The 15,217-nt window shown below is 32.5% G+C and overlaps 1 protein-coding gene across 2 annotated transcripts; it reads left to right on the plus strand.

The window, feature by feature from the left end:
• Positions 1–7,790: 7,790 nt before the first annotated feature.
• Positions 7,791–10,173, plus strand: LOC127801168 (2-methylene-furan-3-one reductase-like). Of its 2 annotated transcripts, none has more exons than XM_052336058.1 (3): positions 7,791–8,085; positions 8,651–9,133; positions 9,546–10,173. In XM_052336058.1, the coding sequence occupies exons 1-3, from the start codon at positions 7,906–7,908 to the stop codon at positions 9,774–9,776; spliced, it is 894 nt and encodes a 297-aa protein (XP_052192018.1). In that variant the 5' UTR covers positions 7,791–7,905; the 3' UTR covers positions 9,777–10,173. The 2 variants fall into 2 exon arrangements, with proteins under 2 accessions (XP_052192018.1, XP_052192017.1); XM_052336057.1 differs by having other exon boundaries at positions 7,799–8,085; positions 8,651–9,137; positions 9,469–10,173.
• The last annotated feature ends 5,044 nt before the right edge of the window (positions 10,174–15,217 follow it).

The following is a 15,217-nucleotide window of genomic DNA, read 5'->3' on the forward strand; positions in this document are numbered from 1 at the left end:
GTCGATTTTTATAGTCAAATTGAAAGATTCCGATAAAGTGGACACATCGAGCAAAATAATGTAATGCATTATTATTTTTTAGATATGCACTACTATGATTTAATATTTGAACTATTGATTGAATGATTTTATATGTTTTTCAGGTTGATGAAACAAAAGAAATGTTTGCTAAGATCATTGGAAAACCATTTCAATATGAGCATTGTTGGAATATATTGAAAATGAAGCGGAAATGGATTGATAATATTACCAACAATAAGAGAGCAAAAACCCATTCAACTGATAGTCCTGCTGAATCAAATCATGTTGAATCTTGTTATTCAACTCCACATTTAGGGGATGATATTGAACCATCGTATACTCCCAACCTCAATAGGCCATTGAGCAAAAAAGGTTCGAAGAAACAAAGAGATTAAAAACAAAGAGAAGCAAATCGGGACTAAAGATATACTAGATCATCACCATTGGAATCAAAGAATGGAAGTGGAACAACAAAAAATGGAGCGGCATGAGAAAATGTTTGCTCAACAAGAGATAACATTGGAGCAATATCATACACAATTAGAAATTGAAGAAATACAATTAGAAGTTCAAAAAATGAAGGTAGAAGTTGAAGAAAAAAATAATGAATAGCAAACTGAAATGAAGATCATGAAAACTGACACTATTGGTATGAACCCAATTTCTACAACATAATGGAATAACTTGAAGATGGAGATTATGAAAAAGCGGGGTTTTACTTTTTAGTCCTTATTTATTATATTGTTATTATTTATGAAAAACTATGTATTAAGTTTGATTGCTATAAAAGTACTTGTGAAATTGACTAAAAAAATCTTAAAATTGAAATTGGAGTTTGATTTCCAAAGTACTTGTGAAATTGAAAATGGAATTAAAAATACAACTTGAAATTGAAATTGGAATTGAAAATACAAATTGAAATTAAAATTAGAAAAATTATTATTCGCCATGGCATTCCCATAAATACTCAATAAGATCTGATTGTAGTTGAGAATAAGTTACATTGTCCCTAATCTGATAATGGGTTTGCATAAAGTCTTCAAATTCTGGTGTATACGCATGCGGCACTTCTACTGGCGGATTTGCATCATTTCCATCAAAATCATTGTTACCAATATCTCATTCATCCTCAATGACCATGTTATACATTATTATGTATGCTTTCATAATATCTGCAAGTGTTTCTTCATCCCAAAAGTGTATTGGTCCACGCACGATTGCAAAATGAGCTTGAAGTACCCTAAATGCCCACTCTACATCTTTTCTTACCGACTCTTGTGTTTTAGCAAAATGTTTTTTCTTCAAACCTTGTGAGCAGGGAATTGTTTTTACAAATGTTGACCAGTTTGAATAAATAACATTAGCTAGAGAATATCCCATTGTATACTCATGGCCATTAATTGTATAGTTTACTGGAGGAGCATGACCATTTGCTAATAATACAAAAACATGGGACTTATCTAGAACAATTATGTCATTTAGGAACCAGGAAACCCAAAGAATGCATGCCATATCCAAAGATCTTGAGAAGCTACAACTTTTAAAATGATTGTTGGTTCATGACAATGACCAGTATACATACCTTGCCATGTGGTCAAACAATTTTTTCACTTCTAATGCATGCAATCAATACTCCCTAACATGTCGAGAAAGCCACGTTGTTCCCTTTGTTGAGCCAACTTGCTCATATTAATTAAATTTTGATGATTAACAAAAATATTTTTATGATATAAATGTATTTCTTTCTCATATAAAAAAAATAAATTTATTTTGAATTAAAAGTAAGTACAAAGAGTAAATTTATTTTGAATTAAATGTGAATTGTCTTTAAATATGTTTCTTTCTTTTGATCATTTATGTCTTAAAAGTTTATGTTTGAATTTTCATTTATTGATAAATGCTTTTATTACTTATGCAAAAAGTATATTGATTTTGAATTAAATGAGAATTACTTTTAGACATGTTTTCTCTTTCTCATACAAAAAGTAAATTTATTTTGAATTAAAAAGAATTGATTTTACACATGTTTTCTCTTACTCACGCAAAAAGTAAATTTATTTTGAATTAAAGGAGATTACTTTTAGATATGTTTTCTTGTTTTAATTATTTATGTCTCAAAAGCTTATATTTAAATTTTCAAATCTTGATTTCTTATGCAAAAAGTAAATTTATTTTGAATTAAAGGTGAGACATGTTTTCTTATTGTTTAAAAAAGTTTAAACATTTTTTGAATTTTAAATTTCATATTAACCTTTTATTTAGTGGCTAAAATGCTTATAAATATCCCCAAAACGCATGTTTTGAATATCCATTGCACATCCAAATCTCCCAAAAGCTCTCAAGTTAATTTTCAAGCATTCAAAGGCTCTCAAATATTCATTGTTCATCTATCGAAGAGCCACAAAGTAAGATAAGAACAAGAGATCGCAAAGCCAAATCCGATATTCTCCATTCAAACTGAAGTCACCACTTATTTATTTATTTAAATATTATTACCTTGTATAATTTATTCTTAATTGCTTATTTGTGTCCAACTGTGGACACATTATTTGTAACATTTAAATTACTATAGAAGATTGTATAGGTTTTCTAGATCCGTTAAAATTTAGGCGAATCTAGTTTCCAATGTAAGCTAGGGAGAAAACCTTGGTGTAGTGGTTGCCTAGAACCCATTGTAATCTAGGTGTGTATCTAGTTTTCAATGTGAGATAGTGTGAAAATCTTGGTGATTTTGATTTAGTAGAATCCTAAGGGTGGTTAGACTTTGAGAGAGTATACTAGGTGTATGTGAAGACACCAAACCACTATAAATTGTCTTGTCTTTCATTGTATTTATTTTTGTTATATCTTGTGGTTTATATTTATTATTAATTTCAAATATAGTTTATTATATTTATCATATATATATTTTTTAATAAAATTATTAGTCAAAAATATTTATTAAAATTGAGAAAAATTTTAATCACTTAATTCACCCTCCTTTTGAGTGGCTATATGCTAAGGGACTAACACCCCTATCTATAGCAATTGAGTAATATCGCTATTGTTTGGTGGCCTCAAGTAATGGTCGTCAAACACTGTAATAACAACTTTCACAAACCTTTTTAGACTATGTATGTCAGTGCTTTCTCCAATTCTGATATTTTCATCCACATAATTTGTCGGTATTCCGTAAGCAAGAATTCTATAAGCAGTTGTTATCTTCTGAAGGGATGACAAACCAATAACTCCAACGACATCTATTGTTTGGATGAAGTATGGATCGTGTTGTTCAACCTCATTTGCAATTCAGAGAAAAAGATGATGACTTATTCGAACTTTCCTTTGGAAAAACCCTTTATATATACAAAGGGTAGCAAAATAGTCGCGATAAAATCTTTTGTGGCCTTCAACTCTACCACAATTAATTGTTCTATGGCCTGGAACAGAACCACAATGCCTTTTTACCCGTCCATGACTAGACCCTTCCAACCTTTTGGTTGAATCATACAACATATCTAATTGATCATCATCTTCTTCCTTAATATTGAGGATCCCTCTTAAAATATTAGAATAACGATTCATATTGATGGATGAATGAAAATATGAGAGGATGAATGATTTTAGAGAGAGAATGTAATATAGATGGATGAAAACATGAGAAAAATTATCATATTTATAGATGAATTTGAAATTTTTGAATTTTTATTCTGGCAGTTAAATTTTAAAATTTCAAATTCGATGGTTGAATTTTGAAATTTGAATTTCAGCGTTCAAACTTGAAATTTTAATTATATTTTTTAATAAAAAATATTAAAATGACACCCCTATTTACAATATGCCATTGAAGCAGATGTAAAATTCAGAAGTGGCATAACACTATTTAAGGTTGCAAATTGATAAAATGGCACCTCAAAATAACAACTCCCTTTGGAGATGCTCTAAGCCATTACATGCTGCAGTATATTACTTGAACCCTCATTATTATTATAATCTAAATTTTAAAGTTAATATAGAAATAAAATTTAGATTATTTAATTGTATTGAAAAAATGATTAGAGATCCAGATGAAATGACCAAAATAGATATACAAATTGAAATATTTAAAGATACAAGAGGGTTATTTGGCGTTGAATGTGCTAAGTGCTCAAAGGATAAAAAGGCTCCAGCACAGTGGTGGGACACCTATGGAGATGGATGTCCTGAATTGCAAAAGTTTGCCATTCATGTTCTGGGTGAATGAAATTGGAGTGCATTTGAGATGGTAAACAAAATATACTTAGTCATTATTTTAATTATGCTTTAAATTTTGAATACCATGTTTTGATGCAAACTAACAATTGATTTGTGATAATTTTATAAATTATGTTTCAGGTTCACACAAAGCGAATAAATCATTTGCATCAAAAGAAGATGAACGACTTGGTTTCTATATTATATAATTTAAAGTTGAGAGATAGACAATTCATAAAAGATAAATTATTTTTTAACATTGATGAGCTATTCTTAGATGATGAATGGATAAGAGAGGAGTCTAGCCATATTGATTTCTCCAATGAAAATAATTTAGATATTTTTGATGGTACAACAATGATGGAGAGTGAGGAAAACAAAGTTAGTTAACATTTGAAAAGTCGTGAAAATAATGTGGTGCATGATATTGAAGGATGATTAAAGCATTTAGGTGATTTTAAACTTGAAAATGACATTGATTTATAAGATGATGATGATGATGATGATGATGATGATGATGATGATGGAGATGGTGATAGCTTGGACTTGGATGAACATTTAAATATTTATGTTAATGATTCATTTTAGTTTGTATTTTATTCTTGTAATATAGAAATTTAACAATATTTGTTATTTTTATTTATATTAAATTGTGACTTATGAGAATATACAGCATATGAACTAACATTTAGAATTTTGATTATGAATTGTTGAATGATAATAAATAATAGACTTAATATTTAGAAATTTCATATTATTTAGTATTTTTAAAATTGATAGACGAAGTAATTTTAAAATAAGTACAAGAATAATTAAATAATATTAATTTATTTTTTATAAAATTATGTTATTATAAAATATATTTATAAATTTCAAAATATATTTTTAATTATTTTTAAAATTTTACAATTTTATAATCTAATTTTATAAACTAATTTTTAATGCCACTTAAAATCCCAATTTTAGCTACCTTAAGCTTAGTGGGAAGGTTGAAGAAGAACACAGTGAAAATCCAATCCAATGATATTGAATAGAGTTCCTGGAAGTAGTTTTCACGGTAAAATTGATGAGATAAAGCCATGAATGGCGTGACAAAGGGGTTACAGTGTTGACAAGGCGTTTGGCGTGTGAATTTGAGGAAGAAGATGATGTGGAGGCAGCCCATTGCTAATTCTAATATTAAAAAAAAAACACTGTTTAAGGTGGCAGTCTTGAGTGAAAATGTTGAGTGCATCTTTACATTAATTATATATGCTTTCGAGAACTTTGGTAATTTTATTTTCTAGAAGGCAGCAGCAGTAAGTCTGGAATATGAATTTTGCATAGTTTTGAATTTTCATATTTGATTTTACGTAGATTATGTCTGTATCCAAATTTAATCGAGGTGCATCAGGGGGAATGTCACCCACCCATGAGAATTAGTCAGGCGAAATTCGGACACTTCAGATGAATAAAAAAAAAAATAAATACTTAATTTCGGTATTTAAAGTTTTGTCGATAAAATAATTTTTTAAAATATTCTTTATATATTTTATTTAAAAAAATAAAAATTTATTCTATCAACATGATTTGAACTCACCATCTCTTAATTAAAATAAATTTAAAAATAATATTATCACTGCAAAGTTGGTCATTGCAAGGAACAATAACTTTATTTTTCTGAGAGTGAGTTTGTTTAGTATTGTTAGATTTGTAGCATTTTGTTAAATAATTTGAAATATAACTAATAAATAATAGATAAATTATATTATTGATCTCTAAACTTTACATTATGTAGCAAATTAATTATTATACTTTAATTTGATCATAGCTATTGGATCTTAATTTTTTTGTTAAAATTCAGTTATTATATGAACGAAAATTATCGGGCTATATATTATATATAACCACTAAAATTATTTGATTGTGAAACTTAGATTAATTTTAATATTACATAATTTTGAAATTTATATTAATATATAATTTAATAAAAATTAAAAAAATTAAATTTTATAAAAGTTAAAATCCAAGTCGCAATAAAAAATTAAAATAAAACAATTAGTAGTGCCAAAATGAACTAAACGCAGAAAATAATTATTAGTTTACAATCTGAAACTGTAATGATGGAGCAACGCTGGGAACAGGGGACTCTTATTTGTGCCCAAAAAAAAATAATAATAATAATAAAAAAAGCTTTACAGCAAATCATTAAGTTTGGAAAAATGCTATTTGTATAGAAATATTCCTACAGAATGCTTCATAGGGTGACATATCTCGATATTTGTTCATCCTCTTCTCCCTCTCTCTCTCCCTTTCTCTCACCGCTACAACCAATCACCTGTCACCGTTTTTCGCTTCAGCCGCCTTGCCTACTCTTGTTACTGCTTCATTTTTTCTAGTCACTGTAACCTTTATTACCTTTTGTCGTCTTGTATTAGGATTGATGGTGTGAGAATGAGAGCAAGAGAAGGAGAGAGATACTATTGAATTTTTGTGAACATTATGCATTGTATTTCTTATTTTGAGAATTATCGTATATCATAATTAACCTTTTCCACGTGTGTAGGTAGTGTGTGGACCTTGAAATGAGGGATTTCACCTTTGCATGCTTGACTCTTAAGTTTGCATCTCCGCGCAACTGTTCCACTTCATCGACACTCGCATGTTTTTCTCGGCAATATATTCCCTCCGTTCGGCGTCTCGTTCAATCACCGATGAACTTCGATAACCATCGGAAAAGCTCCGCCACAAGGTGTGCATTTTCATTTTCACTTTCGTTTTCATTTGAATGGCTGGGAACAGCTGGAAGTTTGGAGTCGCCGCACTTAATTGCGGCGCTTCTTGGTTGGATGATAATGCCGTTGCTGTCTAGACCTAGATTTTTCACCGATTAGAGCATCGATGACCTAGATTTTCGTTCAAATTTCGTTTTTCGATCTCTATTTTGGGGATAATTGTCACCGTCATACAACATGGGCGGCACGTGATTGGCGTTTGAGAAATCCAAATGAACGCCTAATCTTAGCCAATTGGGAGATTCCTCTGGTATCGATTGACAGAGAATACGGGCATTGCAATGCTAACTACTAGTCCAACCTATACGCCAGAGGAGCTGCTGGATTTTCATGTTGGTTGCCTGTCCTGTAATAAGCACATCACATTTAAAGCTTAATGGCACTGATTTGGGAGTCTTTTCCTTCTCTTTCTACCTTTTCATCTAGTGCTTACTGTCAAAAATTGTATTCGCCAAAAATGGATTCCTGCAGATGACCATAATTTCTTGAAATACTGCCACTATTTTTTTTTGTTTATTTTCTCTTGTTAAATGCATCCACAGAGTGTTCCGCAGAAATATAACTACTCTTTGATCTCATTTTTACTTAAGGAGTGGAATTATTTGGCTATGGGTAATAGATGTAGAGCTAATCTCCCAACTGCGGAAAGAAGATAACAGCCAGCATAGGTAGCTTCATCGACAATTGATTATTTATTATCCACTTGTTTATTTCCTTTCATTTCATTTTCAAAGGATAGCTGTTACATGCCTCTGCTGATCATATTTACGACACGATGGTTTGGATTCTTGTTCACCTCTCCCTTTCTTTTATCTCTTAGCTCTGCCTATAATATGTTATTTCAAGTTCAAACTTCTGTGGGGTTAGCTAGAACCTTAATATTACAATCAAAGATCAAATGAAGATGCAAAAAGCTTGGTTCTATGAAGAGTATGGTTCCAAGGAAGTTCTCAAGTTAGGGGATTTCCCACTTCCTGTACCTCATGAGAACCAGCTAGTTGTCCAAGTCCAGGCTGCTGCTTTGAATCCTATTGATTATAAGATGCGCAAACAGCCCATTATTCCAATAGAATTCCCTGTGAGTATAGAATTCTGATCTACAAAAGAGTTGTTGCATGACAACTCAAGCTGATTAAGCAGGGCTGGCTATAGGATTATGAGCTTAGACATATCTTGCATGCTTGCTCCTATTTTCCTATATATATATATATATTCACTCGATTTCTTGTTTGACTTGCTATGGTGATTTGTCATTTACACATCTACTGGTCAAGCCAACTATATGGAAGCATATGCAATGAGGATTGTGATTGGGAACACAGCAACTATATCAAACCATGCAATATGGATTATAGGAACTAAAAACAAAATTAGGGAATGGCGTGAGTGGAGCGAAGAAAATCACTTTACTGTGAAACTTGTCTAGTAATCAATTAAACTTGATAGAGAATGAGATTATGCATAACATAAACTTGCATGTAATTTTAGTAACTTCCGGAGACTTTTCAGTGATATTAAACATCATGACAGGCCTGAGACCATTGTTTGATCATAGAAATGTGATGTAACATTGACTTAGCCATTATATTAGGATAGTGGTTCCTATTATAGAGATGTTCGCTGAATATGAAATGTTGATGCAGGTTATCCCAGGATGTGACATGGCTGGTGTGGTGGTGGCTAAAGGCGATGGAGTTTCAAAATTTGAGATTGGTGACAAGGTTTATGGAAACATCCAAGACTTCAATGCAGAAGGTAAATTGAAGCGGCTTGGGACGCTGGCAGAGTTCACTTTGGTGGAGGAAACTTTGGTGGCCATGAAACCAGAGAACATTTCTTTCGAGGAGGCAGCCAGCTTGCCTTTAGCAGTTCAAACAGCAATAGAAGGCTTCAAGACTGCAGGTTTTAAAGCTGGTCAGACAGTTTTCATAGTTGGTGGAGCCGGTGGTGTTGGAACTTTGGTTGTTCAGCTGGCCAAGCAGCTTTATGGAGCTTCCCAGGTTGTGGCAACAACTAGCACACCGAAGGTGGAGTTTGTCAAGAGCTTGGGTGCCGATAAGGTTGTTGACTACACAAAGACTGGATATGAAGAAGTTCAGGAGAAATATGATCTCCTATATGATACTGTGGGTAATATTCTGTTTAATCCATGTTTACCTTACCTTGACTGCCATGGTTAAATTTTCATGGTAGCTCATATCTAACTCTCTCTTGACCTTTATGGGGGTGTAACAGTGGGACTTCTTTGTTTGTTTTCCTATATTTAGATGTAGGATTTGTGGAAGGAAAAGAAAATAATATCTTGACGTGCAAGTAAGACTACATGTTCATAAGTTTCATCATTTTCTTTTCATTTTCCTTTCCTTGGAAAAATCCTTGTTCCAAATGTAGCCCCCGTTTTTCTCGGTAATCAGAATTAAGTGTCTTATATCTAATTGACTAATTAACTGAAATTCTTTAGGTCACACTTGGAAATCATTTGTGGTGGTTAAGGATGATGGGGTAATCATTGACATAACCTGGCCTTTATCGTGTCAGAAAGCAGTTTATTCAAGCTTGACAGTTTCTGGGGATATCTTGGAGAAGCTTGCGCCATATTTAGAGAGTGGAAAGCTAAAGCCGGTGATTGATCCTACAGGGCCGTATCATTTTTCTGATGTTATTGAAGCCTTTCGGTATCTAGAAACTGGGAGAGCGAGAGGAAAGGTTGTAATTTCCTCCTTCCCCTCACAGCACTTTCCTCCTACTTCTAGCTTCCTGGATTATTAGCAAGAATGATGCCACACTCCAAATTGTTTCCTAGAGACAATATCTGTGTCTGTGCGCTAAGTTATGTGCCAAATCTTGATCTTAAGAACGTACGAGTAAAACGAAAACTTTTTTTTATCGAATAATGCTATTGGTACACCTTTGTGTACTTTTTGAGTTACATAAAAGTATATCAATGACAAAAAAATCTTTCATGAGGCGCATGAGGCAAATGGTGTTTTGGTCATATTATCCTTTTATGTAGCCCAAGATGTACAAAAATGATGTACATGTAGTATGATTCTTTCTTACCTATCTATTGTTTTCAAGTGTTGTGCAAGTATATCTTTAAATTATATCGATCAAATAATTGTATCCCCATATCTAGTTTGCCACGATGATGTATTAATTAGAAGTATGTATCTTATCTTTGGTTATGTTTTTTGTTTCTTTTTTTTTTTTTCTTGTGTATTTCAGTTAATCTTATGAATTAAGAATCCTTGAAATATTTGAAGTTGCCAGGAACTTTTCCCAAAAATATTTTAGTAGAGTATGAGCCACTTTCAGGTAGGCTGTTGGTTAAAATGACAGGTGCATTTGAATGTTTCAGGAAGAAGAGGTCAGTCAGAACCTACAAAAACTGAATTCATTGAAAATGAAAACAACGAAAAGAAGAAGAAGAAATTCTGCCTGTCGTGGCGTACAAGTAGCTCCTTGAAGTTGCTATCTCCACTGATCCTGCAATTACCATAATAACATATCAATTAAGGGTAAATTGCACCTACAACCCCTGTGGTTGGTTTAAGTTACTTGCACAAAATTTCCTGTAATTTAAAAATTATTTTGGAATCTCAGATAGTTAAACCTTAACTAAACTAAATTTAACTAAAACAAAAGAAAAAAAAAATTAAAAAGCACCATGATTGAGTACAGTTTTAGTCATTGGCCAATTATGTTGCACAAAAATAAGAAATGGATACAATGCATAACAAAAATGGGAAAACATTATTTTTAAAAAAAATAAAAGATGAAAACACTGAGAAACACTTAAATAAAAAAATAAGGATTTTTTTTGTAAATATAATTTTTTTTAAAAAAAGTTATTTAAAAATAAACATTTAGACAAATTCTGGAAATAAATTTCAAAAAAAAAAATTTAAAATTTTGAGTTACGAAATTTTTTCTGTTTCTACCCTCTTCGTGAATAGAAAAGCATTTTCAAATCGAAAATGTGTTTTCAATATTTTTTTAATATTACAAAATAGTTTTGAAACATTTTCAAAATTATAAAAATGGCATAAAAATATTTTGTAGTATTTCTCGATGTTTCGGTACGAGAAACATTTCGAAAATGCCAAAACGACACCCCAAGCCATTTTCATGCATCATAGCTGGCCAATCTTGATGGGATCTAATTATTCAGATTGTTTATTCATTTTTTCTTCTCTTCAAATTAGCATCAAATAATCATCGGGTGAAGTGAAAATAATAAGTAGAGACACAAAGAAATAGTATCAGTATATCTTCTTTGTCTTAGTCGGCCATTAATTGTGCCTTCGTCTTTGTTACTAAATATGGTTTGCTTCCCCACCATTTGTTTAGGGTTCCAGTCGTTGGAACCTTGAGTAGCTAATGAGCTCTAAATTTAGAATAATTGGGATCAGCCAATGAACGGTTCTAGCGATAAAAACCGTCAGTTGTCTTTTAAATCTTCTATTTTGATTAAATTAAATTAAATTTGATTAATTTAACTTAACCAGTCAGTCTCCCATTAATCCTAGTTGCATGTGACAAAGTGGGTTATTGGGCAAAAAATTTAAATTACAAGGATTTTTACAGCTACTTTTAAATTAAAAAGGGGTCTTTGTGCAAATTACAAAATCACAGAGAAATTTAAGTACAATATACGCTATAAATTATTATATTGCATTTCTCAGGATTAGCTTGTCACATACTTGAAACTAAGTCTAATATTTCATACCTTTACCGCATACACACAAGTGGTTCAAAGCTTAACTCATTCCAATCGTGAGATTGCAATGCAATGAATGTCATGATCAATCAAACAACTTCCTCTCTGGATAAGTTTTTATTTGTGGTGTTAGTTCTTCCTCCATATCAGGCTTGCTCAACCATAAAGTCATATATGTCATGGTATAAAGTCTCCAAAATTAGAAGATACCAAATTTTAAAAATTTGTAATATATATATATATATATATATAGATTATTTTTTAATAATAAATATTTTAATAAAAATTTAAATACAAAACATTATGATTTTTTTTTAACTTCCTTTCACCATTTTTTAATTTTTAACCGTTGCTCACCTAAAATTGCTTGTTACTGGTGAATTTTATCTTTTTAATGCTATCCGTTTAATATTTTGTTTTGTTTCTTTCTATAAGAGAATCATGAATGTATAGTTAGGGGTGTCAATTGTTCAGATTGGTCCGATTATATAAGAATTCAATAATCAAACCATTTTTAACGGTTCTAAAAAAATAAGAATCGTAACTGAACCATTACATATATAAAACCAAACTATGATCAATTTGTCATATCGGACTGATTTCGGTTCTATCCATTTAACATTTAGTTTCTAAGTATTTTCGAAAAATATAAAATTACAAACAAATTTGCTAATTAAAATAAACCTATAGCTTCATTAATGCTTCAAGTTTTGAAGTAAAAGTAGAACAAAATAATTCATAGATTATCTTATCAAATGAGATTACATTGACCATTTAATATAGCAATAACGCATAAAAGTTTAGAAATAAAAGAGTTCATGAATCTTGTTAGTTTCCTGAGAAATGATACTATTTTATGTGTATGTATATATATACCCAAAAAATTATAATATATATAAGTATAATATCGGTTCCGATTCGGTTCGAACTACGGTTTGAAAAAAAAAATCAGTAACTAAATCAAATATATTGGTTTTTAATTTTTTAGAACCAAAACCTAACATTTGAACAATAAAACCAATCCAAAAGGCACAGTTAGGTCCGGTTCACTGATTTTCAGATATTGTTTGACACTTTTATGTAGAGATGTCAAAAGGGCCGCCCGGCCCAGCCTGTGATGGGCCGAGCTTTGGCTCGGCCTGTTACTGTTCAAATGGGCCGGGCTGGGCCAAAGAAATTGGGCCCATGGCTCGGCCCTGCCCGTGGCCCTTATGGGCCAGTAAGGCCCTTACTCATTTTTTTTTTAATTTTGTTATTCTTTAGTAATTATTGATATTGGATACTAAAAAATTTAATTTCGCAATATATATAAATAATAACCATCAATTTATTTAAAATTTTTAAGTTAATTTTTTTATATATTTAAATTATAAATAAACATTCTTCTTTTTATATGTACATTATTTTTCATATTAATTCACAAGAAAAATTAAAAGGCATATAGAATTTTGAAATATAAAATAATGAAATAATATTTAAAACTTAAGAATTAAGATAGAAAATATTTTTAAAAGAAAAAAATTAATTTTTATATATGTATTATTTTGATATTTATATATGTATATATTATATGTATTATTTTTAAAAAAATTATTTTAAAAAAAGAAAAAAAAGGGGCCGGGCCCACCGGGCTTGGCCCTGTGGGTTAAGGGCTCGGCCTGGCCCTCTAGCCCACGGGCTGGCCCGGCTGGGCCCGGTCCGGCCCCTTTGTAGGGGGCCGTGGGCCGAGCCGGGCCTTATCCATGGCAAAAGGGCCTGAGCCCGGTCCGGCTTGTTTAAAAAGCCCGTGGGCCGACTCGGGCTGGGCCGGGCCGGTCCTTTTGACACCTATACTTTTATGTATAATTTTTTGTTCGCACTGATCTTCTTAGAGTTTTAAGAAAAATTAGTTTTATTTTTCTTTATTTATTGTAGAAAGTTGTTTGGTTTTTTTTTTTTAATCTTTGAAATATTATATTTTAGTTAAAAATTTATTGTCTTTAATTATTATATTTTGTAGTTGATTGAATTTTAATTTTTTTTTAATAAAACGATGAAATATTTACATAAAAAAATATATTATTTATTTTTTTTTAAAAAATTAATACTCAAAGCCTAACAAATCTTTTTACCTAGAGCCCCTAACTTGGTGAGTACGATTTTGTGCACCTGCTTTAACGTGCACAAAACCTCCATTCAATTAGGGGGCAAAATAGGAAATTTGCTCCTCCAATTGGACGGAAAACATGTAGGAAATTCTATTTGCAATCATAAATTTTGCTCTTCGCAACCACTACAGGTAAAATATTAAATTTTACTATTCACAACCACATTTATTACTTTGTCTAATCATTTATATACCAAATATACCCTCCAAACAACCATTCCTCAAAAAACACACCCCACATGCATCCAAGTTGTTTTTCTTCGCATCAAACCCTAGTCTTCTTCCTGTTCTCCTTCTTCGTGCATCAAACCCTGTTATTCTTCTTTTTCAGACCACTCTCATAGACTATCGCCGACCTCTCTCCGTCGCCCACTTTACTTGCCTTACCCACCCTCTTCGTTGGTGTTGTTGCAAAAATACAACAATCTATATATTTTTTTTTTATGTGGGTGAATGTAAGGTGCGTGGTTGACCACGATAGTTTCTAGAGACTTCTGAGTCTTAAGGGTTCTGAGAGTCAAGTGTCCCAAGAGTCTTGTCGCTAAGGTGCGATGAGAGTAAAATCTCGTCTCCAACGTACACGTGCACTGAGGGTCTCGAGACCAAGACGAGCTGAGGTCTCGTGACCAAGGGGAGCTGAGGTCTCGTGACTAAGGCGACCTGAGGGTCTTGTGACCAAGGCGAGTTGAGGTCTCGTGACCAGAACGAATTGAGGTTCTCGTGACCAGGGCAAGATGAGGTTCTCGTGACCAAGGCGAGCTGAGGTCTCGTGACCAAAGCAAGCCGAGGTCTCGTGACCAAGGCAAGCTGAGGTCTCATGACCAAGGTGAGCTGAGAGTTTGATGATTTGGTGGCCCAAGATAATCGAGTGACCTTGGATAACCGAGTGACCCTCATAACTGGGCCCAATCGGTCATGACCGAGTGACCCCCCACTCGATTATGGTCAAGTGGGCTTGGGCCAATCTCTCATCTTTTCCCTCTTGGATGGGCCGCGAAATCATCGAAACGGGCCATGAGATTCTTGTCCCGATTGTCGCACGTCTCCTCTCTCTCATTTGCTATAAATAAGAGACAATGCCTTCATCACAAGGTATGTACTCTTGAGTTATTGAAGTCCTATTTCGCATTTTCTCTCAAGATTTGACTTAAGCATCGAAGGGTTTGCACGGGGACCCCTACCCACATCCTAACAGTGCTATCGTTTTGTAGGCCACTCGTTACCTCAGGTCACTCGGTTATCCAAGGCCACTCGTTACCTCAGGTCACTCAGTTATCCAAGGCCACTCGATCACCTCTGGTTACTCGGTTATCTTGGGCTACCTGATCATCAAATTTACCAGAT

The sequence above is a fragment of the Diospyros lotus genome, chromosome 5 (assembly GCF_014633365.1).
Source record: "Diospyros lotus cultivar Yz01 chromosome 5, ASM1463336v1, whole genome shotgun sequence".
NCBI classification, from domain to species: Eukaryota; Viridiplantae; Streptophyta; class Magnoliopsida; order Ericales; family Ebenaceae; genus Diospyros; species Diospyros lotus.

Excerpts from the sequence above, each read along its gene's own strand:
- LOC127801168 (XM_052336057.1), top strand. The coding sequence starts at position 7,906 with ATGAAGATGCAAAAAGCTTGGTTCTATGAAGAGTATGGTTCCAAGGAA. Across the intron at positions 8,086-8,650 it reads TTATTCCAATAGAATTCCCT|GTTATCCCAGGATGTGACAT; the intron begins GTGAGTATAGAA and ends ATGTTGATGCAG. Across the intron at positions 9,138-9,468 it reads TCTCCTATATGATACTGTGG|GTCACACTTGGAAATCATTT; the intron begins GTAATATTCTGT and ends GAAATTCTTTAG.